The 27,495-nt window shown below is 38.2% G+C and overlaps 2 protein-coding genes across 6 annotated transcripts in view; one reads left to right on the top strand and one right to left on the bottom strand.

Annotated features, from left to right (window-relative positions):
• ANKRD28 (ankyrin repeat domain 28) overlaps positions 1-14,090 on the top strand; it is a 128,596-nt gene extending 114,506 nt beyond the window's left edge. For 2 of the 3 annotated variants that reach the window (XM_056336589.1, XM_056336588.1), the window contains exons 20-28: positions 330-447; positions 1,031-1,250; positions 2,655-2,742; positions 2,839-2,922; positions 3,419-3,564; positions 3,737-3,819; positions 3,962-4,044; positions 6,229-6,320; positions 12,079-14,090. In XM_056336589.1, coding sequence (XP_056192564.1) covers positions 330-447; positions 1,031-1,250; positions 2,655-2,742; positions 2,839-2,922; positions 3,419-3,564; positions 3,737-3,819; positions 3,962-4,044; positions 6,229-6,320; positions 12,079-12,365 — 1,201 coding nt within the window. In that variant the 3' untranslated portion in view covers positions 12,366-14,090. The remainder of the gene's footprint in view (positions 1-329; positions 448-1,030; positions 1,251-2,654; positions 2,743-2,838; positions 2,923-3,418; positions 3,565-3,736; positions 3,820-3,961; positions 4,045-6,228; positions 6,321-12,078) is intronic. The other variant, XM_056336590.1, reaches the window with a different exon arrangement.
• A 6,409-nt stretch (positions 14,091-20,499) lies between these two features.
• Positions 20,500-27,495, bottom strand: part of BTD (biotinidase) — a 10,665-nt gene continuing 3,669 nt past the window's right edge. For all 3 annotated transcript variants that reach the window (XM_056336595.1, XM_056336596.1, XM_056336597.1), the window contains exons 2-4: positions 25,041-25,275; positions 23,344-23,493; positions 20,500-21,921 (exon numbers count right to left, since the gene is read on the bottom strand). In XM_056336595.1, coding sequence (XP_056192570.1) covers positions 20,737-21,921; positions 23,344-23,493; positions 25,041-25,271 — 1,566 coding nt within the window. In that variant the 5' untranslated portion in view covers positions 25,272-25,275 and the 3' untranslated portion in view covers positions 20,500-20,736. The remainder of the gene's footprint in view (positions 21,922-23,343; positions 23,494-25,040; positions 25,276-27,495) is intronic.

The raw sequence follows: 27,495 nt of genomic DNA, 5'->3' as shown, positions 1-27,495 counted from the left end.
CATCTGTGTATTTTGCAATAAACATAATGGCGGTGAAAAATGTTCTTTTTTTTTCAATTGAAAGTAAAATGTGTCTTATTGCCCAGATGCTGAAAAAAATGGATACTAATAACTTAATCAGGACTTCTGAATTAAGGGATATTAATGTATTTTCTTGACTCCAAAAAGCAAGTATGAGTGGTATTCTCAGAGTGAAGGTAATGCTAGAGATGATCATTGATGATGTGAATGTTAACAGCGTTCACCAGAAGGGTAGTTAGTTGTATTTCAGCTGGATCTAGTCTGTTAAATTTCCATGTAGATTACGCTTTATTTCACTCTTTGCTCAGGACTCCTCTGATGTTGTCAGTTCTCAATGGGCACACTGACTGCGTTTATTCACTCCTTAACAAAGGAGCAAATGTAGATGCCAAAGATAAGTGGGGAAGGACAGCATTGCATAGAGGGGTAAGAGAATATTCTTTTTTCTGTCCCTTCCAGTTTTATGCATACTAATTTCAAATACAGACTTACTAGGTAGTGTTAATGAATTTCTCGTTATTCTCATCATGCCATTCTTAGCTTTGAATTGTCTTTTTAGTTGCTTCCAAAAGGCTAGCTTTCACCTGTTAGCTGTGTATCCTCAGAATGTTTTTTTAGACTTCTGGAGTCTTTTAATTTTGCCGTGTTGACTGGAGAGGTCTCAGAGTACTGCTTTTTGTTATGGGTCAGGGTAGTGTTAACGGGAGGAAGGAGACTGCTGTATGCCAAATTTCTTTTTTTTTTTATAGTTTCTGCCAGATGAGGCAATTGAAAGAGCCCTAGAGATCAGCAGTTCATTCGGTGTTATTCCAAGAAATTCTGTCATTGATATTATAGTACACTGCTATTTTTCCAACAGAACGAATGTTTTCAGGAATAAAAATAATAACTGTCCTTATATTGATATTATTTAAAAATGTAAGAAATTGCCCGAGGTTTGCTTGCTTTAGTTATACACCTTGGCTTATATACATGAATATTTGCAAACTTGCTATTTCTTGTCTCACAGGCAGTTACGGGGCATGAGGAATGTGTGGAAGCATTGCTTCAACATGGTGCTAAGTCCTTATTACGAGACTGTAGGGGACGAACCCCTATACACTTGTCAGCTGCATGTGGACATATAGGTGTTCTTGGAGCTCTCCTGCAGTCAGCTACGTCTGTGGATGCAGTACCTGCAATAGCAGACAATCACGGCTATACATCACTGCATTGGGCCTGCTATAATGGTAAAATACGTTAAAATTGAAATACAGGTCTAAATGTATTTGTTGATACTGAGAAAGTTTTACTATTTATAAAAGCAACAAAGTCTGTCCTCTTTCAGTTCGTCTTAGTCACTGTGACAATATGACGGCCATGGTATCTTGAGGGGGAGTGCTTTAACATCGAATGCATAATATGAGGTGTTTGTATTACATTTTTGTTATAAACTGCCCTCTTTAGTTTTGTGCCTCAAGGAGTCTTTTAAGAAATTCTGCATAGTACCTGTGAGTAGAAGTGCACCACACATCCCCCAAAAATAACCTTCACAGGGAGTCTTGTAAGGAATGGTTTCAGATTAAATCTTTTTTTAAACTTGACTCAAATCAACCTTGATAGGCATAAGAAGCTAAAGTATATACAAGTGATTCAGTCGTAATTTTTTTCTTCACTAATACTTTTCTGGGTTTTGGGGGTGAGGGAGGACTTAAAAGGTAGGAAATTCATTTGTTTCCTTTGCTAAAGGCTTTCTTCTATGTGTTCATCTCCAGCATAGTGGAGATTCTCATTTATTTCACCTCTGAGTCACATGATAGAGAAAGGTCAAGAAGTAAGGGTTTAGAGCTTCATTTTACTGATCTATTTTAAGTGAAAAATAACTAGACTGTCTTCACAGCTGGAGCAACTGGGTAATACACTGATAATTCGAACTAGAGTAACATTTCTATCACATCCATAAAATTAAACTTGCAGCTTGGTCCATGTTCAGAGTGACCACAGTGTCTGAATAAAACAAAATTGAAATATGCTTGATCTGTAGAATGAAAATTTGAAAGCACTTGTGAAAATACAGATCTTCAGACATCAGTGAATGTTGAGCTAAGGTTCTCTGCATATATGCATCAAAGATCAAAGAGTTACAATTGTTAGCTACCTGTACGGCAGTAGGCTATAGAATTTTGAAAATAATAGTATGATAGGTTGACCATGTTCTTTTTAAGCTTTTGTTATGACTGTTGACTTGGGTTTTCTTCGGCTTTACCAAGGCAGTGGAACAAAAATAACCCTCAAATGGTGGAGACATTTTCACGTAGACTAAGTGGTGAATGTACAGAAGAGTTTGAAATGTGGGGGTGGAAAGAACTAAATTAAGTGCTCTGGATGTTCTTCAGACAGCATGAGATCCCTTCTAAATTTCACAGAGTTTACAGTGTTAAATGATAGTTTGATTTTCAGGATTCTAAAAACATCCTAGTCCCTAAATGTAGCCCTGTCAAATATAACCAGTGTGTCTTTGAAAGTTTCAAATAAAATATCGCTTAATCTAATTTAGATATGTATTTTTCTGTTGTAATCCATAAATAGACCTTTTCTTTTCTTTCTTTCCTTTTTTTTTTTTCATTAATACCTAATTCTTATATTTGCTTTAGGTCATGACAGTTGTGTAGAGCTCCTCCTGGAACAGGAAGTTTTCCAGAAAATGGAAGGAAATTCTTTCAGTCCATTGCATTGTGCTGTGTAAGGAAGTGCAAAATTATTCTTCATAGATTTCACTGCTGTATTTAACAAAAGATTTATCATTCTGTAAATAACAGCCTGTTTAATTCATTGTAGGATAAATGACAATGAAGGTGCTGCAGAAATGTTAATTGATACACTAGGTGCTGGTATTGTAAATTCAACAGATTCAAAAGGAAGGTAAGAGTGTAAATGCACAGTGGAAGAACATCTGTAATGTAAAAGTGACTCTGCTAAATTCTGTGATCGTTTGGGGTTTTTGTATATGCTGCTTACGTTAATTCCCCCTTCCCCTCTTTTTATTCTCTGAAGATTTTTATTCTGTGCTAGAAATAAAATCTAGATTTTAAAAAATCCTGTTCTGATTTAATAAACTTGAATTGGATTTTTATTACATAGGCAAGTTGGAGCATGTTTTAAATTGTATCACTTTGTGGGTAGCACTTTATGCGTATTTTATTTTTTCTGAATCAAATTATAATAAACTACGTAGAGGGAATTATTTCAAACTTGAAGGTGACTTTCTAAAGGCAGCAGTCACAACTCCAGCAACACTAATTTCAAAGGATCAGTGGGAGGGATCGCCCAGTCCTTTGCATCTGCAGGATCACAGTCGGGATGCCCCGTGCAGAAAGCACAGGTGACCATGGCCATATTGTCTTTTGATCTGTTGTAGAACTCCTCTTCATGCAGCAGCTTTTACAGATCACGTCGAGTGTCTACAGCTTCTGCTCAGTCACAATGCTCAAGTAAACGCTGTGGATTCTTCTGGGAAAACACCTTTAATGATGGCTGCAGAAAATGGACAGACGAATACAGTTGGTAAAGAGAAAGTTTATATACTTCTGCTCTTGGCTTTGTCAGTCTTACTGTGGGTGAAGTTGCCTTATAGTTAATGTTCTTGTGGGTATATTTTGTCCGAATTCTGTTTTCACTCTGTGCAAATGTAAGCCATTAAGATGCTTTTAATTAATACGAATCTTTATTTCCCCAGAGGTGCTGGTTAGCAGTGCTAAGGCTGATCTGACTTTGCAAGACAGTTCTAAGAACACAGCACTCCATTTGGCTTGCAGCAAGGTGCGTGCGTAGTCTGACTGACAGTGCTGAGCTTTGCGTTATCAAGCACTGTTTGCAGATATTAACTTGTGACTTCGAAAAGGCATTCAAAGCAATTTTTGAAGAATATTTTTTATATGACAGATGTTTGTTCTGTATTAAGGGTCATGAAACTAGTGCCTTGTTAATACTGGAGAAGATTACGGATAGAAACCTCATCAATGCCACCAATGCAGCCTTGCAAACGTACGTATCGGCAGTGAGTGTGTTTTACAGATGGGTTTTTGGTGTGTATCTTGCTCATAAAGAGGAGTATTTTACAGAATTTTTTCCCAAATTGATTGAATTTTACTTGCTTAATACGTACAAAGAGCTGAACTGACTTGAAGTGAAAAAGTGAAAAACTTTAAGCTCATACTTCAAGTTCTAGTTTTAGCTGGGTGAAAGGGATGATAAATAAATCTTACAGTATTTTAGCTTTGAAAAGCTAAAACCAAACAGAACCAACCAAACAAGCAAACAAAAAACCCCAAAACAAACAAAAAAAGAAGAAAAACCCTAGCTGAAGTATGCTTTTATTCTTCAGCATGCCTTCTGCTAGCAAAAGACACCTATTCCTACTAGGATGAAAAAGTATTTTCTATAAAATATCATGGAGAGTACGGTATTCTGAATGCTTCCTGAAGATCTTCTCTCAAGTAGAATTAAGCTTATTTTGTTAGCCCGATCATAAGGAAAACTTAGAAATGTAAGTGGCATGTCCTACTAGGGAATATATATCAGGATGGGCTTTTAAAATTAGTCTTCTGCATTTTTTTTCCTTTTAAAGAATGTATTTGTGTTATGGGCAATATTTGGCAGCTGATACGTGGCGTAGTTATGTCCATGTGTTGTTAGACCACTTTAATAACACTATCACAGACCATTTAGAAAAAGAACACTGGAACTTGTAAGCAACTCGCTATTTGACCTTACATCCCTTTCGGAATCTGTCCTGTTCAAACTCCTACGGTTCTTCCAACTATGCCCAGGGATCTGCTTGCACTAAGGAGTTAGGGAAGAAGTAACTAAGGAGTTAGGGAAGAAGTAAGACTTCTTCCCCTGCTCTTGCTCACCGTGGTGCACCGCAGGCAGCAGGAAATAACCAGAAAGCAGGAAAGGGACTGATTGCCTCATTTCTGCCTTGAAGCAGGGATGTCTTAAGAGAAGGAGAAGCAAAACCGAGATGGGAACAGAAGTGGGAAAGTACGCTGCCACGGGCTTATGTAATTCTACCCACATACCTTGGCTCATACAGTCTGATCAAGAGATGTTGTGGGGGAAAATTGGTCACATATTTGCACCTCCATGAAATGTTTATATGAATTTCAAGATTTTAACAGTTGTTTAAAATATTACTGGTTAGCAAATGTTTTTTAATAACTGACTTTCTGAACAGCTTCACGTCCTACTTCGTAGCAAGATAAGCATTACAATTGTTGGCCTCTATATTGAAATTCTTCCAATTACAGTACATTTTGCAGTGTGCAGTAGTTCTTGAATTTTAATCCTTTAATATAAGCACCATAGATACAGCTGCTCCTCTTTGTATCTTTTGCATTTCTGTTCTCTAAGTAAGGCACTTATTTCCAAATCAAAATATAGTTCACAGTTAATTCAAACAATTTTAAGAATCTCTAAACAAATGTAGAGAACTGTAAAGGAGGAGGGAAGTAAGCAGATGTATTCTGTTTTCCTGCTGAGTGGTGGTAGGGTTTTATTAAAGCCAGGGGTAACCAATTTTGAAAAACTGTTGCATTTGAAAAAGATACAATTAGAATATTTGAGGTAAAGCTACACTTCCCTTGGTAATCCAGTCACTGCAAAACAGTTACGGTTAACAGTGTGAGGTTTTGAGAAGTAATCTGCTTTTGTTGCTTCATGCATTATACTATAAAATAATGCTTTTATCTCTAGTCACTTCTAAAAGGCAGATTGATGAAATTCTTCGGCATCTCTTATAAGCATTTACATGCCATAAAATATGACTACCATTCAGCTGTTGGTATTCTATTGCTTATTGCCTGTGATATGCGGTAACACTGCTGCGGTGGTATCTGTTACAACAGTTCTGTGAAGGATTTATCAACAGTAGGGTGCTAGATGTTTCTAACTTTTTTAACATGGTAAAGTTCATAGGTAAGCAGGTCTTCCTCACTGCTTGGTGCCGTAAAAAGAAGAAAGTGCACAATTGTTATTGTAGTTTCTTTGCAATAAGAAAATTAATATGCTGTTTTTTCCCATCTCAGTTATTACATCTACAATTTTTATATAATGTATAAATAACATACAGGTATAAATACTTCAGTAATCATTTAACTAGATGCAAGTTACCTATCTTACTTATTATCTTGTTCTAAGGTTTATATATGAGTTTGCTTGTCTTCACAGACCTCTGCATGTAGCTGCTCGGAATGGACTAACGGTTGTAGTTCAAGAGCTTTTAGGGAAGGGAGCAAGTGTACTTGCTGTAGATGAAAATGGTAAGAAAAATTTGTTTCCCCATAAGGAACTTTGGTTTTAAACTCAGCTCACTGAAAAGCAGTAACCCTTTGGATTTAATATGAGCCTTGCAGTCGGTTCCCCCATAAAAAAAAAATGTGCTGGTGATGGGTTATTTTAGCAAAGCAGAAGAAGTGTAAGGAGAGGGAAGACTTTCAGAACAATATAGGTCATGGCATAGAAGTGTTTGGATTGCATTTATATAATGTATATCCTATAAATACGCTAGCCTTGGCGTAACTGAAAAAGGTCAGAAAAACATATTGCTCAAAGTAAGCTAGAACGTTCAGCTGTTAAGAAGCTGGATTGAATTGCCATTCATTTGGTCACGGTAGGTATACTGGAATTAGCTTTTAAAAACGAGGATGAATTACAGATCGGTTACCGGTCTCAAGCTTCTGGCTCTTTATAGAGTTTTTTGGGATACAGAAGTAAGAAAAAGTAACTGCTTTATCACAGAGAATAAATCCTACGCCTTGTTAGAACAAAAGAAAATCAAATCTGCTGACTTCTTACTTGCATGTTTTCATGTAAGACATCTGTGGTCCTCTGAAGCTGTGCTTTTAAAAGCCTAAGAGCTCTTGCTCTTATGTCATACCTGTTGTGTCATAAAGCAGTAGCTGGGATTTGAGAGGGGAGTTTGGGGGTTGGAGGGGTGGGGGTTGGGTGGCTTGGTTTCTTTCCAGAAGGGATGTGCCTAATTAATAGTTTGAATTATATTTCCAATTTGGAAAGTTCTTCCTCTCTTAATGTTCACTGTAACTTTCTCTCTGTGTTTCTCAAACTACAATGCTTAAAGTGACATGGGTGTTTTTAAAGAGCATTCCTTACCTAAACTAGAGGACAGGGGTAACTGCTAAATGAAACTCCCTAAAATGAAGACACTGGAAAATATATCTTTTTTATTTTGTTTCTCATCACAAGTATGCTAACTGGAGAAGTATTTTTGTGGGGTTTTTGTGTACAGCCCACCAGTCCCTTGTTAGGGTGGATCTTTGATGTAAGAGAGAAAAACATTGTTTGTATGGAAGTGTCAATTCTCTGGCAGCCTGGGGTTCTAACTGTAACGTGTTAAAACTTTTTACGTTCTGCTTGTATTTTAAATTGTAAGGTATTTGAATGCTAACTAGTCTTGTTCCTCACTGTGGTTCTTTCTAACAGCGATTGCTTTGCTTATAAAATTTTAAGCAGCCTTAAGAATAGTCAGTGAATTCTTCTTCTGTTGGATGAGTGTGCCAGTTTAAAGTACAGTATATGCAAAGTGATGAAAGTTGTGAAAGAGCAAGGGAGACTTTCACGGGATTTATCAATCTATTTCACCTGTCACTGTAATTTTTTCTTAATGTTTAAAGGTATTAGTATGTCAGCAGGTTTGCTGAACCTGTTGCAAAAGTCATCTCGGTTTCCATAGTGTACCTTTTATATTAAAAGGAAAAGCTGGCAGTATCGATAGCCAGGTTCTGCCTTCGGGCCTCTTTGTCTTTCATACCTACTGCTAGAGTATTCGTGTCCCTAAAGAAAAAAAAATCACATATATTTAATTCTGATAAGGTAAAAATGTAGGTGAAGTTACTTCCTTTTTTTAATTATTATTATTAGAAAGGCTTAAAAGAGTGTGATTCATGCATTTTTGGGGGGCGAAAGCTATCTGTTTAGCAAGGCAGTCTCAAGAAATAGGCGCTGGAATGTTTTGCATCTCAACACTGACATTCTCTTACTTTAGCATAGTTCAGGTAAGTTCAGTGATCTACCATGCAAGCTTGGCATTTCAGATAGAATTAGATGAAATTGGAGGTAAAGTTTTAGCTAGTGTTTTACATGGAATCATGTCTTAATATATGGAACATGTAACCAGCAGAACCTCAGCTTGTACGGAGTGATGATCCATTTCTCGTCATTGAAGTTGTCCCTTTCTGTAAGGGCTGCATTGACTTTTTTTTGCAATAAGTCTCTATTTGTATCTGTATCTGCAAAACTACTTAATAGTCCTCTGCTGCTATGTCTGGGCTGCATAAAATTATCAAAAAAAATGAGCTTTAAAAAAACCCAACATCACTCCAATTATCTGCATTTCAGTTTATAATTCATTTGTAAGATACTTAATAGTCTAGATTTGAAGTCATACTGCATTTTTTTATTGAGCTTCCATTAATGTGGTGAGAAAGAACTAATGGCTTTGGGAAAAATGTAATCCTCTTGGTTCTTAAAAGACTAAATGCAACTGAAACAGCAAATCAGCTGTCCAGTATACTTCCCAAAAGCAGTCGTGTTGAGGGTTCGTTTTCACTTCCACGTTGCCCATGTTTCCACACCTGTTGTGATGAAATTTTGCTATCTACAAAAATTCTGTTGATTTTGACATTTATGCAAGTTCATCTGTCTTAAAAGAAGTTACTAGCTTTTTCTTTCATTTAATGCCATCTGAAGTTTTACTTTTGGTCACTTAATCAACTTTTCAGTTTTGTTTGGGTTGGGTTGGGTTTTTTTCCCCTGCTATTTAACTTACGAGGCTAGCTAAATTTCCTGATGTGGTCTGTCTTTTGTCGTATTAATGTGCACCACAGCAGTGAGAGGAAGCATTCTCTGACTCCAGAGACTGACATAGCATGGAGGTTTCTTTTATTTCCTAGATTCATCGTTACAGTGATCATTGAGCCTTTCAAGCATTTTATTTAAAAAAAAAAAAAAAAAAAAAAAGGGGGGTGTGTGTGTGGATTTTGGTTTTTGGTCCTTTTCCAAGCCTTCCTTCATTCATATTCTAGTTTATGTTGGACATCTCCAGTTTTCTGGAAGAAATTTTTCTTGTAAATGCTTATGAAATGACTCATGCCTCAGATGCCTTTCTTCTCTTTTCCAAGTGTAAGACTTCATTCAGTTTATCTTGAGAACTGTCTTTGCACTGACCACATTAATAACCTTCTCGTTTTCCTGTTGGCGCCTTCATGGAAACTCTCAAGCCCCGGAGGAGGGAGCAGCTCTGTTCTGATGGGGGGAGCCCTGGGCTTAAGCCGTGTCCATCACACAGGCTCTGTTTTCTGCTGTCCAAGCAAGCTGCTTCACCTCACTCTGCTTCTATCGCCCCATCCACAAATTAAGATAGTAATTTCGTTGTTGTTGTGTGAAGGTTTATACAGGTACAAGTCCAGATCAGGGGGAACATTATATGAGGACTGGGTAACGAGATTTCAGTGGAGCCTGTGTATTTACCAACATCTTCAAAGAAAATTTGAAGTATTTATACCTGTTGTTGCCCTGGAATATGAATGATCACTTTGCAGTTAAGGGACTAAAAATATAATTTGTTCTTATAATTCTAAAATAATATAGACAAAAATAAAGTGGTGGAGGACGCAGATGTCAGTCTTTCATGGTGCAAGCAGTTACTTCATCTTGCTACATCTAAGGCAGGAATAAAACTGTGATTTCATTCCTACTTAGGAAAGCCAGGAGCTTAAGACCTACGATTGCATATTAGTATAAACGCTGGTTTTATAGAACTTTTAACAGAAGCAAGTAATCTGTTTAATCTTTACATTGACCTTTAATTTTTTTTATGATGAACTGGGATGTTCCAGAAGGAACATAAGTATGAGTATTCAGGATCTTAGCAAGAAGCCTTTAAAAAAAAATGGGGGGGTGGGGGGGGGGGGCAGCCTAAAGAGAGCGGGTGACTGCTTGTTTTTCTTCTTTGAACTTTTATCAAGTCACATTACTGAAAGAAATGATGTTGAATACGGCCAGCTATTTTGTGTGCCACCTTACCTTCGTACGGTCTCCAGCAACTGTAGATATTAAATTGTGTGCATTTGAGTATCAGTTCTGAGCCTTCTGTTCTGCCTTACGTGCCGGAGATGCAGACTTCATCCAAGTGTAGCAAGCTGTGGCCCTTGCTTCTGAACCCTCTCAAAATGTATCTCTTCTGCAGACTGTCACTGTTAGCTCTGAGCTGTTTAAGTGCTGTGATACCTTACTAACAATGAAAACATCTGCTGCGCTGCACTTCTGTACGGCCCTATCGCACGGTCAGCTGGTGTGTTTTGTGCTTGAATTATCTGTTTCCTTGGATTGTATGCCTCTCTGAGCAGGGACTGTTGTCTTACTCGGTTCCAAGCATCAAGCACAAGGTCTGTCCTGAGCAAGTAATAGTTCAACCGCAAGATCGTCCCCTGCTTGCTGTTTTCTTAATTTCTAGCTGCGATTATTTTCTTTAGTGTGCCTACTTGTTTAAAACTTCTGTGCAATTGTACAACACAATAATTACTCTGGAGCTGTATCCGAAAACCTGACCTGCATCTGCTTCTACAGTAGAGATGATTCCTTTGTAGTTGAAACACTTGCTGGTAGAACAGGCATTGCCTCATTTTCCATGCCTTTCCAAGGTCTGGGTAGAAATCCATCGTGCAGTTTGCTTTAAAGCCATCTATTATTTAAAATTCCTTGTGTGCTTTTTTCCTGGATGTTGCATACCTTCAAGTCGTGGACTGGGGGTGGTGCAGGACTTCCTATTGAGTCTTCCTATTGAGCTCGCTGTGGGCGGCATATCTGTTGCGTGCAGTGAGAGATACCGCAAGGGTGCTGCACGGGGATCCGGCCACCCGCCTCTGCGTGGAGCCAGGGTGAGGGAACTTCCTTTGGTCTTGGCGGTAGAATTAGCTCGATCTGTAGTTGTACTTGGGTGACTGCCCTGCCTCTAGAGCTGCTGCTGTCACCACCAATTGCAGCGCCTCGGTGTCGTCAGGATACCCTGAGGCCTGTGCCAGAACTTCTCCTCGGGTGCTTTCCTGAACAATTAAGTCTTAAAGCGTGAGACAGGAGTAAAGCGCAGATCTCCACTCAGGAGAATTTGAAGCATTTTTCTTGACACATAATGAGTAGAGGCAAGTATGTAGAGAAGGGGAAAGTGGCGAAAGCAGAAATGTTGGAGGACAGTTAGAGCCCCAGTTACCCAGAAGAAATTTCACAGCTACCTGACTTGATTGAGCCCAAGGCCTCCTGCATCTGGGAGCTGCAACAGTAGCATTGCCTGGCAGAAGGAGTTTGGCCGGACCAGTCGATAACCAAGAGGTGTAGTTTCTCTCTGCAAGTCCTAGCCCACTAATCCAGCTGGCATTTCCTCAAATTTCTGTGGATTTCTTGATATCCCTCAAATCAAAGTTAGATGTTGGCTTTATCATTTATATTGCTGTATACTGCAATGAAGTATAGGTTCATGGGAATTGTATACTCTGCCTTTTCAATTAACTGGCACTTATGCTTTAGCCAGCTTGTTGCTGAGATAGGACAGTCTTATTAAAATAACCGTCTGTGATGAACAGCTATGTGGAAGCTTCTGGATGAAGAAATATTTAATGTGTTGAGCTGTAGTTTCTGCAGTGGCTCTCTAGTGAATGCCTTCACCCATCGCTGTTGGCTGGCATTAGTTGTCTGTTCTCAGCCGGGTGACTTCCTCACCATTTTCAAATCCAGGCTTTCTCACTGGCCTGGAGTGTCTGACTGTGCTTAACAAAACACATCTCTGTTCCAAAGCCCACTAACTTCTGGGTTGGTTTTGTAACCAAAAGTTTAAAAATTCTAATTGATAATGCATTTTTTTGGGGGGGGGGGAGGGGGGGGGGGGTTAAAGAGTGCAGAGCTAAGCAATATAAAATACTTCTGCAGCTGAAAGATTACATGCTCTTGGAGGTATTTTTACATTGTCTTTATTTTAAATGAAGGCTTTGTTTTTTCTTGACTTTCCAGGTTACACACCAGCTTTGGCCTGCGCGCCCAATAAGGACGTGGCCGATTGCCTAGCTCTCATTCTGGCCACAATGATGCCTGTTTCATCGAGCAGCACGTTACCTTCCCTTACATTCAATGCCATTAATCATTACACCAACACCTCAAAAACTGTCACCTTCGACTCTTTGCCAATCATGAGGAGCGAACATAGCTCCTACTGTACTTTCAACAACATTGGCAGGGAAGGTGGGTACCCATACACAGAAGACGACGAGCTCAATGACTCAGATTCTGAGACCTATTAGAAGCTACGTTTTGTAGGTCTGAAGAGTGAACCCTCATGCTGGAAGGTCAGACTTGTGCTATCACAAAGCTAGCAGTGTTTGAATGCCAAAAGAGGACAGACCTTTGAGAAGATGTTTGTTGTTTTTCTTTTTTTATTGTGTTTGCATATAAAAAAAATCTGTGAGACTCTAGGAAGATTTTTAAAAGCATATTTTGCAGAAGAAGCATAAATTCTTGACTAAGTACTTGGAATCTGTGGCAAAAAATAAAAATAAAAAATAAAGAATGTCAAAACTGTTTTATTTAACTGTACCTACCATTCTGTTTCTGGTGCCAGAAGTAATTTCTGCAGACTGGGCACCCTACTTGATGTAAATGGACAGCACTATCGTACAACACAAAGGATGCTAGATTTAAATATTATCAATAAAACTAAAACCATTTTGAAGGCAATAAATGAGTTTGGTACAGTAGGCATTGTTTGTGCTGCAAATTGCCAAAGGACCAAATAACTTAAAGAATTATTTTTTTTTTAATTAAGTTTTTGCGAAAACTGGAATAGGTTATTTGAGAAGTTGTTTCAACCAAACCTTAATCACTTCTGAAAAGAAGCTTAGATTTGGGTTTAAATGTTGGGGGGGGGGTTAATTATTTTTTTTTAATCATCTGAAAGCCTTCCAACACTATTACATGTACCATGAAAGAAAGCAGATGTACTTTTAAGTTTTTGGTTTCTCTTTCTTTTAGGTGAAATGAAAATTAACTTGTCATACTTTTGTAATACTGAAATTAAACCAGCTAACAAGGTGAAGTCAGGGTGAAAAATGTACAGTGTAATAAACAAGGGAAGGGGTGGGAGATGTGGGAGGGAAGCAGTAATTGTTGCACAGCTTTAGGTTTTTTTAACTTTGGGTTTTGGATTGAGATTTATTTTTTTTTAATTTAAAAATACACCAGGAACTCGGAAACTACGAAACTGCATAAAAAATTGAAATGAAATGTCTTGATAACCCTGTTGTGGCTGAGAGTTCTTTTCAATAATTTGTCCACTTCCTTACATTGTATATCCCTACCACTTTTTCTTTTTTAAATCCTGGCATTACAAGGGGCAGGGGGAGGTGAATTTAAAAGTATATTTCCCTATTAGAGAAATAAAGTACAGTGTCTGGTCTGTGGGAAGAGCTGTGTATCTTTGTTGTGCTCCATTTAGAAAATAAACAGCAGAAGCAGGTCCCTGTAATGTAGTTCAGACTTGCCCGAATATTTTTTTTTTTAATTTATAACAGACTACTGTGTTTTTTAATTGCCTGAAGAATGAAAAACTGACATAAGTAAGCTGAAGTTTTGTCTGTTAAATATGAATATTTACTTTATTTGGCTCTGCTTTAACTATAACTGTTACTTTTCAAGTGAATTTGTTCATGTACATGCAAGGAATCCTTGCGTGTCCTGATAAAGTACAAATAAATTACTACAAACTGATTCCAATTTCCTTTTTATCCTTTTTGTATTGTGAACTGGAATCTTTATGATATTGTAAATTATCAGCTGGTTTTCTGAACATAGTGTGGAAACACGGGACAATATTTTGATCTATTTGATAATTTTGTGGGTTTTTTGAAGAATTAATGAGCATGTACATAGAAATAGTGACTGCTTGAATACTGTATTTACCTGCACTCTTTCAGTACTTCAAGATTCCTGTATATTTTACGGACTATAATAAAACCCAAATGTGAGTTCTACTAATGAATAATTTATTTGTATCTACTAAGCATTAATGACGACGTTTCTTTGGTTGAACATTTATAAAATCTACGTCACAAAGGCTTTACCAGCATTTTAATTCTAAAGTGAAGGGTGAGCTATTTAAAGTAATTCTAAAAGTTAAATGACTTCATTATTCCTTTAGGCTTCCATTCAAGTGTTACTTTCTTAACCATTTGTGCCTGTGTTTGTTGTTTATATAAGCCATGTGTTTGTGAGCAGAATTAGATGATTTTAGGGCGATGGTGATCTCTGTACTCTCTTGCTTCTACATCTTGCAAGTATGGGGCTGGCTGGGAGCGATGTACGTGCCACCGCCGAGCATGGAGGCAGCACTAAAAAGATGCATATTGGCCTGTTGGGAGATGCACTGCATCTATTTAAATAAAAAGGTTGAAGCAGCACGGACCAATTTTTCCTCGTACGCTTGTGGAAAAGCTGAATCAGAATGCCAGGTAGCATGCCTGTTATTTAAAAGGTAATTGCATATTTCTCTTAAGGAAATTGTGCAATTTTTGTTGATTCAGAGGAACCATGAGAAGATGGTATTAATAGTATATTAAAAAAAAATACTATCTGTGCTAAATTGTATTTTACTTCAAGATGGCCTGTTAGTGTGTGGTGTCTGTAGCCATGGGGCAGTTAATAGGAAGGGACACTCTGATCTTCATTGGAAAAATCAGCAGGGCAGCAGGGACTGAGCTGTTCATGTCCACCGTGCGCCTGGATGATGGAGGAGAAAAAGCTCAGAAGGCGCTGGTTTAACAGTTACGAGATGTAGACATGGAATACAGGCACGTGCAGGAAAAGGTGCTGTGGAACACCTTTGTTTCCTTCCGTCAGTCAGAAATTGTGCCTCTCCTCCATTTCATTACTACTCGACTCTTGAGGAAGAAGACTTTTTTGCTGCATTAAATGGCATTACTTTTAAGTTTTGTGAATTTTTTGGACCTAAAGATCTGTCGTCTTTTACTACAAATTAAGTCCATTTAGGAATTCAGATTACATGATTTGTGTATTTCATCTGTCTCATCATTAGAATTTGGTGAGCCTGTAGATTACAATTTGCCTGTATTTGGTTGTTCCTATTTAAAAACAACAAATCCCCAAAAAAAACTCCTTACTACCTGGCAGTATGGGTAGGACGGTAATTATGCCTTGTAAGTGATAATTGGGACTATTGTTAGAATATGGTCTTATTCCAAAAATGGAACGTGATTTGTTTCAAGAACATGCTACTGTAGTCAGGGACCACTTAATGAGCAGTCAAAGAACAGAAGGTTCCTTGTTTCTTTAAGACAAATAATCCTGTGTGGGGCTGATGGGGTTTTTTTATTAAAAAAAAAAAACAAAAACAAAAACAACCAAAACCCAAAACTGTTCATACCTGAGTGTAGGCCTGTTCATTTCCAGAAAATGGTATTAGAACTTCCATCTTTCTAAAAGAAATCCTCTTTTTTTTGTACAGAGCACGGTTATTGTTACAACCTTCACCCAAACAGCCTCTTGGCTTTTCACCGAGAGAGGTGAGCCTTGGCTGGACCACGGAAGCAGTATACTGGAATAAAAGAAACCCTTTTTATTCAGGGAGGGGGTGTGGGGGGTTGTTTAACGGAATGTTCAGGAATGAGGACAATCAGCTCTGCTCAGCTTTCTGTGTACTCTGACTTCTGGGATGTTTTCTGGGATGTTGTATTTCTCAGTTCTGAGGATAAGCGTTCTGCAGAAGATGCCAAGTTAGTATTTACCTCCTCGGCTGAACTGTTAAGTGTAGCGTGGTAGCACGGATGCTGTTAAAATGAAGAAATCGGTGCCCCCAGCCCCAGAGTGACCCTACTGCAATCAGAGATTTTTATTGTAATTCCTCACAATATCTCAACTTCTGTGTCTCGTGCTTTGTATTTATCTCCAAAATAATCATCTAAATGTATCTGGAACAATCAGAGCTAGAAATATGCACTTTTTAAACTTGGATCTTGGTTCTGGTTGGTTTTTGTATTTTTCTTCTTCTTCTTGTATATTTTCTTCTTTAAAACTCTGACTTATCTACCAGGCTAAAGAATAATTTTTTTGTTTATTAAAAAAATTAGTAATTAAAAATTAATTACTTCAAAGCTTTGCTCCTTTTAACATCTACGCAAAGGGCACTAAAGATCCCAAATGTTACAGAAAATGACTGAAAAGGAGAATGAGATAATGTTTACAGATTCTTCAACTTGGTAATTCTGGTTTTGAGAGGAATTAGCCTTCCTGTCTCGCGCAGAGATTATGTCCATTTAAAGGCAACAACTACTGTAGTAATAGAGAGTAACATACTGTAGGTTTTTTTTTAAAAAAGCAAATGTTCATTAAATCCACTTGGTTGGAGATAACACAAGTAGCGTTCTGCTAGCTCAGCTTCTTTATTGCAACAAGAAAAAGTTTATGGTGACCTTTCTGTTAATCATGCTGTAACTGGGAGAGGCGACAGTGAATACCGTATAACGGACAGTTTGGCATATACTGGTGAGAAGTTTTTTCATGTGCATAATCATGGAACATTTCTAACAGTGACAGTTGCGTCCAGGCAGCCCATCCTCCTTAATTCCATGTTTGGATCAGTGGGGTTCACAACTTAAAAACTGAAACCTAAATATAAACAGGGTGAGCATTTGTGGAAACAGCAGTTCTGGAGGACATGCTCTTTGGCTCAGTGTGCTGCAGGGCGGGTGAGGGAGCTCCATGGGCTTCCTGGGCTGCAGCTGCAGGAGCAGCAGGAGGAGCTGGCAGGAGCACCCTCCTCATCTCTCACCGCTTTGCTCTGTGCTGATGGTACATAACCATTTTCCGAAAGAAAGAAAGAAAGGCCATCATACTTTTGGTTAAAAAGCAGTGATTACTGATAGCAATAATTCCTGATAATCCCGTCCTGGTTGCAATCAAACTAATAACCTTGGAGAGAAGAGCCTTTATAATCGCTTAATAAGTAGTTTAAACTTTTAACGCCACTTCTGTAGGCCTGGATTTAAACTCAGCAAAATCCATTTTAATATCAGGAAAAAGTAAGTATCTGAATTCTTGAAGTTGGTCCACCAAATTCATATAAATCTTTAAATCCAAGATCATTAACTATTGCCTCTTGTAGTAATCTCTCAACAACTTTCATTGACTTCCTTATAAATAATCCTTTAATATCCTGCAGAAGCTGACGGGACAGTGGGAGAAGAATTCTTAGAGATGAGGATGAAAAGGCTTTTTTTATAAACCTGTAGCTGTGACTCTAATTTGGGCAAGGTAAGAATTTATAAAACACAGGTCTCCTTTACAGACTAAAACCTGAGGTGTTAAACGTGAAGAGATGCAGCGCAGGCCTCTTGGCTGGTAGGCTTTTAGTTTTTCTGGAGTCCTTTTCTCACTATAATAACCTGTGTGTTTTGAAGAAAACATGTTAAGTGCAAAGGAACCACTGTGCATTAATTTGAAATTGCAAAAAAACTGGTTATTCTTAAGAAAACATCCTATTGTTATGTTTATAAGCCTTATCACAGAAGCAGCCTTATCACGTATCCTCTCGTACCTGCGGAGAGAAAAGCTGTCTGAAATGGCAGACTTGGAAAGCGTGTTTCTTTCAGTTGTTCAGCGATCTGGAGCCCAGGAAATTTGCAAGTGTGTTTTGGTTTCCCTGAGGGAAAAAGTTAACAGACCTGACTAAAATTTTCAAGCTGTGGGCTGTTGCCCGTCTCTACAATTTACCTTGCAACTGAACGTTCCCGACAGGAAGAAGGTGACTGTCCCTACTTGTGGGCCTCAAAGATCTCTTATAACTCTATCCAACCCGGTGTCCCAGTCTCCTTAGCACTGTTACTTACCTTCAAGTAAAGCAGTATGTAAATTGTCCCTGCTTCCCTGGTGCTGGGCGCTACTTTACATTAGGATAAACTGAGCTCCCTCCATTCCATGCTGTTTTACCGATTTTCAAGCCGAGGCTGGGAGAGGAATCTTGGCAGTATTTCACCATGTAGCTGTAAACATAGTTGAATACCATGGAACCTAAAGAGCCTTTCAAGCTGTCTTAATATTGTTACTGCCACTATTTAAAAGAGGAGAAAAGCACCGTACATTCTCTTTTTTTCATTAAAAGTGCAATGGAAGCAACCAGAAATTTTGCTATTCATATTCACAACAGAACAGAACAAACCCCCACTTCCTGCTCACAAATGAGACGTGCCGGTTTTGAGAAGTGCAGGTTTTCTTCTCATCGCACCTGGCAGCTGACTTGGTTCAGAAATCTTAAGACACCGAGGTCTTAGATATTCAAAGATCAGATCCGATACCTTAAATAGGTTTAAAGCAAAATCTAAGGATTCACATCCTATCCTATCACACATATATTTTCTATCCCTTGCCAAACTTAATTATTCAAGCTGTCTGAAGATTTTTCTTAAAATCCCCCATGCAGACGGGTAAGGCCAGAAGGGCGTGCTTTCCGGTGGTTTAGACATACCCAAAGTTAGAACGGCTCTGTGGAATACACTTTGCGAGTATCTCACAGATAATTCTTTTGGGTTTTTTTATTAAACCCAGCAAATACATTTATTTAAGTATTTTAAATATTATATACAGCTATTTAAGTCTTTAGCCTAATTTATTGTGCTAATAACTCTGCTTTAGAACTAAATCTAAAACCGTATTTAGTGCAAGAGGATGTACGTTTTCCAGCCTACAAAGTGCAGGCAGGGGAAACGTCCTGAGACCTGAAACTCTCCAGCCATTCACAGTTCTTTTCTTCTAGACCTGGTTGTATGGTACTAGAACCAGAAGCACAAATAAGCACCAAAAATGCTTTTTTTCTGTTCTACCCGGTATGTTCTGGAATTCGTGCAGCGTTCAGCAAGAACAGTGCTATGGATGCCAAAGAATTAATGATTTTTAATAAACCCTGCAGTGGGATGGCCTACTTTTACAGCAGCAATTTTATGTTTAATGAGATACAGACATTCCCCTCTCCATAATTCTGTCCAGTATATGCTGCAGGATAAACAAACCTGTTGTGTTGCTGTATCAAAGCCGTGACTAGGTCCTGGCTCACAGTAACATATCTTAGGGAAGGACAATTTGACAAACCCTGGTATCATCACTATTTATACACTCTTAATTTGTGTACGTATTTAAGAAACCTTGAGGTAGAAATTCAGCGATTTCTTGGTTGTTTTGCTTTCTGAAACCAGAAAGGGAGCTCATTCAAAGCAGGAGCTTATTGAGTACCTTTCAGTATGCAGGCTTGTGGCTGCCATAGCGGTGCGAGTTCGAACACGTCTCGGAGTCAACTCAGACCACCAAAACAGACTCACAGCTCTCCCGTTACTGCTCTGCTCCTCTTGGCCTGACTAACAGACTAAGCAACCGGAATGCAAGGACTCGCCAAAGGAATGGTTGTGTTTATTCCGTTATTCAACAGCTATTACGCAGACGAAGTTGTAACAGCCACTAAGACCACACAAAATCATAAATTATCCTCTCTGAATTTAACTCCAAATATCTATCCTTTGAATGTTCTCTTCCCAGCTATCCACTGCATAGAACAGTTTGTCACCGCAGTACAACAGAGCACTTAATCTAGTTACTGCTCTGGAAAGAGTGCTGTGTTTTACTCATTTAGCAGCAGGAACCTGCTATCTGGCACACAAAGTATTTACGTAAAAACCTTGCTGTCCCACAATTCGTTATGTGCTTTTCAGAGCTCTTGTTGAATGAATTTATGAACAATGCATAAGATGCCTTAAAGTCAAAACAGTCTTGAAATGACCTCTCTTCTAAACGGGGAAAGTAAAAGTACTTAAACACTACATAACACAGTCATTGAAATCCATTGCCAACGTCTTCTTTAAACACAATTCCTTACACTGGAAACTGTCTTAACACAGTCTAGGTTTTCACAATCATTTGATACCCTCTTCCTCAGGCTAGCTGTTCCATGGATGTTCACAACTGCAACATTCAGTTACTGTTAAAAGTATATGAGAAAACTCACAGAGATTTCCAACAGGATTACAGACAACCACGTGGCCAGTAAATGGTAATGATTTCAGCTGGGAGTTTTTTACTCTAAGAAAGAAAAATTAAAAAAAAAAATCTTAGCACCCTAACCAGAAATCAGAACCTCACAATATACAAGCTATATGAAAATATATATATATATATATATGTATTTTCATGCATGTCACGCATGGTATGTGTGTCTGCATTCCCTTTCCTACTTTTCTTGCTTTTGCAATGCTTTTCCATTCATTTCCATATTCCTAGCCAGGACCCCAGAAAACCAAATGATAAAAATAAAAGGAACAAATTCCATTGAAATGAGAAATGTTATTTCCCCAATAAAAACATCTCAAGACATTACAACAAGCCTTTATCTTTGCAAGGCAGATCTTTTACTTCTGGTAGGACATAAGCTATCAAGGTACTGGTAGCTGTATTTACGGCCTCTTAGGTTAAGTGCTTCGCTTACCATTTCAAATGCGGAAATTAATCAGTCGGGTAACAAACACTTGAAGCTCTAGGAAGTACATATGTTCAACAACTTATGTTCAGATACATGCTCTGAACATACGGGCAGTTGTCTTCTGATTCAGTCAAATATCTGTGCTAGTCCTTTTCATACCATCGTCCATACAGAGCAGCTGTCAGTAGGCCAGAAGATGTTCTATTTTTGCTTATGAAATAGTAGTTGTTTTTCCAGCCCATGTGATCAGCAAAGTCCAAGGTAATACCAGATGTCAACAGTAAAGGGAAGATATAAGGGGTACTCATATTTCCCCATAGCTGGAAATCTATCAGAGCAGTGGCATCTGTAACCTCCTGCCCACAAGTGTTAAAGCTGAGACCACCACACTTCACTAATGCACAGGCCTGGACATAGTACGTGCCGTGCACTGTATGGAGCCCATCAAAAACTCCCAGAGCATATAATTCATCAGTTAAAACATCTCTCCGATAAGTTAAGTAACAACAAAGGGTATTGGCACAAACGTGGAGTTTTCCTTTTTGTCCCCATACAGGAACAAAAGTAAAGTTGTCGTACATCATTTCTGCATAAAATATGGGAGGTAACAGTTCATTTCCCTCTTCTGATGCTCTACCAGGGGTGTCTTCTCTCTCCTTAAAGCAAACTTGATCATCCAGCGAGATGCTCGTAAAAGGCTTGCACGAGTGATGCAAGTTCTCTCCGAATCTTTCATTACTCTCCAAATTGGTTTCGTAATCTGTGGTAATCACAGGAATTTCTGCTACGATAAGCTTGCCACCGTAACTTTCCATGTTGTGGTAGATGAATGATTTGACTGGAGTGTATATGCCGCTCCCTGTCATGCCCAAGGTAGGGTGGTGGATATTAGCTGCTAAAACATTAACATTGAAAGCTGTTGCAAAAGCTTGTTGAAATTCTACAGCAGACAGGAGCGGGAGCTGGTTCATCCAGGCAGTTGGATATACAACTTGTTTCAAATTGTACTGTCTGATGAGGTTCACTGCGGGCTCAAAGAAGAGTATATCAAAGCAAGTGAACATACCAAACTTGCCAGCAAAAGGCGTATCAAAGAATTTATAGTCAGGCTCTGGAGGGGTATCAAAAGCATATTCAAAATACAGATTGTGTTTGCGATATGTGGCGACCAGCATACCGTCATCGCTGAACGCCACGTTGGTATTGAACTGGTATCTTCCATCAGGTGGACAGCGAGGATCAGCGTGGTCACAGGGTTCCTTAGTTCCCAGGTTTGCTACAAGGAATATCTTGTTCTTCAGTGCCATGCAGCTCAGACGCTGGAGAACCTGGAGAACAGTATGGGGAAACGTAAGCACTCCAGAATACTGAGGAATAAGTTTTACTTAAGCAGTCATGACTTATTTAATACTTTTCAAATTATTTCCATATTTGACTATATCTGTAAAATGTAAAAGTACTAAGATTTTGTGACGACAGCTACTGGAACCAGTAGCTTTCTTGACTGAAAAGTATTTCAGATATTAATTTTAAAACAGCACTGAAAAAATTTATCTGGGTTGTACTTCCTAGGAAGTAAATAAAGAAATCTATTTCAAGGCCGTTAATTTTCAGAAACTTCTGACTGTTGCAGGAGTACCAGTGGCTTTAAAACACCATAGGTCACCTGAAAGCTTTGACAAGGCAGTGTAACTGATCTGTGTGTGCCTTTAGAACAGCAAATATCTAATAATAATCATTTGCACCTGCAGTGTCTTGTTTCTACAACGAGATGTTTTTACTCTGAATTTTTTACAAAAAGTGATTACTAGCTACATCTTAAGAGAAGCAGAATGTAAATGGATACGCTTTGCATAGTTATGGAAAAGAAATAAAAAAATACAAAATTAAATACACGCTACAACACTACAGTATTACTGGGATGTTTCATCCATGCAGCAGAGATCTGCACCAAAGACTTTCAGTACTGCAGTCTCCAAATAGGATCTGAACAGCAAACTAAGTTCTTGCTCACTTGCCCATGATAACAGCTAGTAAAGACTCATAGGCAGGAGGAGGTCACTGTTTACAACGGCGATTCATGTTTGCACACAAATTCTGCTTAGTAGGCACACGCATGATTACTTTCATTATATCGACCACTGTAACATGAAGAAGAATAAATAGTTTGTATTAATAAGCATGGTTATTTTCACTTTGGGTTCAGAACCATCTATGAAAATACTACTTTTTGTAACCTGCAGATCACATCTTCTGTAATCACACTTGGTCTATGCTAAGTTGCGACTTCTATTACATTCTAGCAATTCAAGTCCTGTTACTTGTGCTAATCATCTTACACACAATCACTGAGTCACAATGTTCTGCTGTCATTAAAACTGAGTAACGACAATGCATCAGAAGTGAAGATACTGCTATGTTGTTTTATATAAAACAATGTTGTTCAAAATAAAATCATACACAATGTATCTTATTAGAGAATAATTACCATTTCACAGGTTGAGGAGATGACAAATCCAGATGGCTCGTAAATAAGCTAATCTTCTTGCACGTTTGTATCTAAAGCCCTCCTCTGTCAAGAATGATACTAGCATAAACTGAGAGTCCATGAAAACAGACTCTGGTACTAGGAGCTGTTAAACTTCTTGCTTACTTCCCTAAGCAATACGACTAGAGCTAGTTTCCCACTTGGAGCACAAATCTAGCATTCAGTTATTCCACCTCTCTGCAGAAATCACTCCCACATTTACCTCTGTGTCATTGAACAAATAAGGCTCTCTGCACGGATTCCACTTCACAGACTGTGAATGCAGAACAAAATCTAAATAAGGATAAATGGAGCTTCTGGTGAAGTTGAAGCCATGGATTCCATCTTCAGGAAAAACAATGATCTGTGCCCCCTGTATGTAAAAGACAGATATGTTTTGTAGGCAAAGAAAAAACAATCTAAATACAAAAAAATAGTAAAAAAAAAAAAAAAGAATCTCATGGGTAAAAAGCACTTAAGGATAACCCAAGCATAGTTTGACAAGAATGTAGTTAGGAAGTATCTTTTCTTTGACTTCATAGTAGGTGTAACTATGCATAAAAAAAGAAAAAACTTATTTAACCTGACACATACCTTTACCTTGAAAAATAACCTATCTGACATTATTTTAAGGGTGTGCAAGTAAGAGCATACTTCCAAATCCTTGCCAAAAGTATTCTCCATTCATATGAGTCATGAGAATGACATCATTCAGGTTAAAGACTGATGATGTTAAAATCTGTCTTAATTTTTTTCAGAATTGTCCTATTTGCAGATTAACTTTGTCAAAGGTGCTGTACCTCTGTCAAAGGTGCAGCACCACTTAGTCAAGGCTATGCACCTCGATTAGGTATATAGGGCTGGATACAGTACTGGGAATATTGATTTCGGAAAACAGCTTGACTCTGGAAGCAATGCAGATTCTGGTAGAAATGTAGCCATGCCAGAGCTAGGCTGGCTCTACCTGAAGTTGAGTGAGATCTGAACTGTTCCTAAAAATGGGGTGGATTCCTCTTAAATCAGACACACAGTCACAAATTCATGTGACTTTTCATAAGTCAGTTAGAACTATCTGTGCTACAGCTTTGGGATAATTTCTGTGTCTTGGATGCAGTAGTGCACAAAAATGGCTATTATGCTTATGGACGTCTCAAAAAAATTTGTGTGTGTGTTTTCAGATTATATAAAATTTATATAAAAATATAAAAAGATATTAAAACGGTAATCCTTCTGTTCCAGAACAACAGATCTGTGAAACTTGAAAGTCAATTCTTCTCTCCACAACAACAGTAATGCCTTCCTCCTCTGACTAGAACCAGCTTTGGGTTTTCTTGGGGAGGTAAGGAAAGGAGGCTGTGCATAAGAACAGCCAGAAATACTAGTCTCTCTCCTCTATTATAAATAAAATATATTTAGACTGAGAACCATTCCATGGAGGGTAGGAGAAAGGAATGGAAAACTTTACTTCCACAAAGCTGTTAATGGTGGAACATTCGTTTCCAAAGTATTTAACTTCCTTAGTTTTTAGAAACATTCAGGAATTTCCATTGAGAGCACTGGAATAAAATCAAACCCAAAGACAGCTGCCTGTAAGACAATCTTTCAATAAAAACATTCCATTTAAGAAAACAGAAAGGAGCTAGGTATTCAGACCAAAATAGAATATTCATTTCCCTATACTAAATAACTATAGGCGTGTTTTTCCAAGCTTGGAATAACTCAAAGTCAGGCGACCTCCTAATTGGCCTGATTTTTTTCAGAGCTGCTGGCAGGTCATAATGTCTGAAAACCCAGACCATAGTTATGTATATAAATATGGCTTTAGTTGCCTGGGAACACAAATGTGAAAGATTATCCTCAAAGAGCACTTACTCTATATATACATGGGACACATGCAACTGCTACTAAGCTGTGGTATACCTGTCTTGCAGCATCTACTACTTGCTGTTCATAGATGTCCAGGTTTCTGCCCATGAGCTCCAGCGCAGACCGTCGATCAACCAGGGCTGCCGGGTTAGGACTCAGTATAGACTCGTGTTCATACACGGCAGCAACATAATGCCCATGCCTCTTAACTCTTCCTGAGACAACTTGATAGCAAAAAATGCAGACGAACAGCTTCCAGCACAGATCCATCATGGTATATGCCATAAATCTAGAACAACAAAAAAAACCAGACGGGGTGGGGGGAGCTTAAGCAACAAATCATGCCAGGCATTTAAATTTACAATTAAATATGGATGGTAACTGAGACTCTCAGCAGTGTTTGAGCCAAGAATGTTGTTTTTAAATTACTCAACAACCACACCCATATTGTTTCCACACCTTAAATATATCTACCTTAGTGCTTTAAATAACTGTGTCCTGTTTAAAAGCATTTCAGCCTCATATAGTTCAACTGATCCCCTTGCTTAGTCTCCCTTTACAACTAACTTCAGCATTCATTTATAGATTATTGCACTACAGACATCAAAACACCTTTAGGAAAAGTTACAAGCAGCTCGCAAATGTGCAGTTTCTCCCTCATCTGGCGATGGAGAATGTATTTAAAAATAGCATTACCTAAAATTACTTGGACACAATCTTTAGTAGTCAAGTAGAAATACAACTTATTTTATCAATACAGAAACATAGTTGCCAAAAGAATTAAATACAGAAGTAGTGTCTAATGTATCTATCATGAAAATGCTTCTCCTGATAGATTATGGATTCACTCTATTCCAGCTCCACACATGCAATTAATAGACTAATTTGTCTCATCCAGTGTAGCCTTTTTCAACATTTCTAAAAACACTGAGTGCAATTTAGATCTTCATTCCTCCTATACAATGCAGATGGGTAAGGTTGAAAATGCTTTCATAGTAATGACAATTGAGCAAAAATCCATACAAAATGCATAAAATTTGCATTACTGAGCTTTTCTTAAAAAGAAATGAAGAATTGGAGAGAGTGCCCCAGCCTTCCAGACTCACTAATATGGGCTCCCCATGTAGCCTTATGACTTCCCAAGTTGGAAAAATACTTCTATAGAACAAGGACTCAGTATTAAGAAATATTACAGAAATTCCGTGTTATTCTGAATTATTCTTAGTATGAGAATTCTGTAATTGTCACCACAGTGTTACTAGTATCACTAAGGAATTAAATCAGTATCAGTGAAGTTGAAAGGGCATGCAGGAGAAATGCACTAACGCTACGTATTGACAGCCCACAGTCTTCAAGTTCAGTTACTGATTTTTAAATTGCATTTGCTCTTTGATAACTCTTATCCAAGAAAAAGAAAGTTCCAAAACACTTGTAGCTCTTGAATCACTCTTGAATTTTTGTGACCCACTACTCCCTAATTTTTTTTGCAAAGCAAATACAGACTTAAAGACACGTGCATCAAGAGCCTTCTCTAGTTCCCATTAGGACTCAGCAGGAAGAAAAGATCAGTTTTAAACTAATCCCATTTTTCTTTTTATTCATGTTAAATAGTTTCATACCTAAAAAATAGTTTATGACAAATTAACTTAAAACATCTTTTCTTAATTCCAGAATAAAAAGCAGGTAATAAGAAATCTTCAATATTGCCTTTTTTTTTTTTTTTGTCTGAACACCAACTGGTTTAGTATCTAACAATGAACAAACTGAAGTGTGAGGAAAGGTATTCAAAAAGCATTTAGTGCAGTGTCTTAGTTTTAAGTCACTTGTTTGCTTCCCTGAGCTCTACATGCTATTTGCAACCCTGGTTTGATAGCAACACATTCCTGCGTAGGACAGGAGAACCATAACCTTAGTGCCCATGGTAGGCAGAAGACTTGTTTGCTCAACCAGAAAGTTTTAATATGTAATAACACTTGTAAGGGTCTAGGAGTAATTCAGCTATTAGATGCTGCTAAGGTCAACTACTTATTTTCTTGAGCTTTAATTTGCCAATGTGTCCACATATACATGTCTTCAAGGGTAAACTTAAGTTACCTAAGCACAATAAAAACAGAATAAAGCTTTGGCATCTCTGTTAAACAGTTATATTAAACCCCCTCCATTTATATAATCACTTTTGAGAAGTGATGTACACCAAGCTACCCTTGCTATTCTGCATCGTGAGGAAAACACTCTGTACTTACTGGGGGGGTGGGGGGGGGGGGTGTGATTTGGCAACGCAGTTCAAGAACAGAGGATCCTACCTTGTCCTATGCAGCTCAGCTTTGCACATGAAGTACCAAGGTACACGCGAAGATATAAAGCAGTAGAAGGAGGAGGGAGAGGAGAGGTTGGAAGCCTCTCACAACTAAGGAAGCCACTGAAAATAAACATATTGTGTTGCACTTCCCCCAAAAAACCATCTTTCTATTCCTGTTATCCCTTCAGAACCAAAACACCTATTTAGGAC

Source organism: Falco biarmicus, chromosome 4 (genome assembly GCF_023638135.1).
Source record: "Falco biarmicus isolate bFalBia1 chromosome 4, bFalBia1.pri, whole genome shotgun sequence".
Taxonomy (NCBI): domain Eukaryota; kingdom Metazoa; phylum Chordata; class Aves; order Falconiformes; family Falconidae; genus Falco; species Falco biarmicus.
The sequence above is the reverse complement of the archived record's forward strand: the minus strand, read 5'-3'. Positions and strand labels throughout refer to the sequence as shown.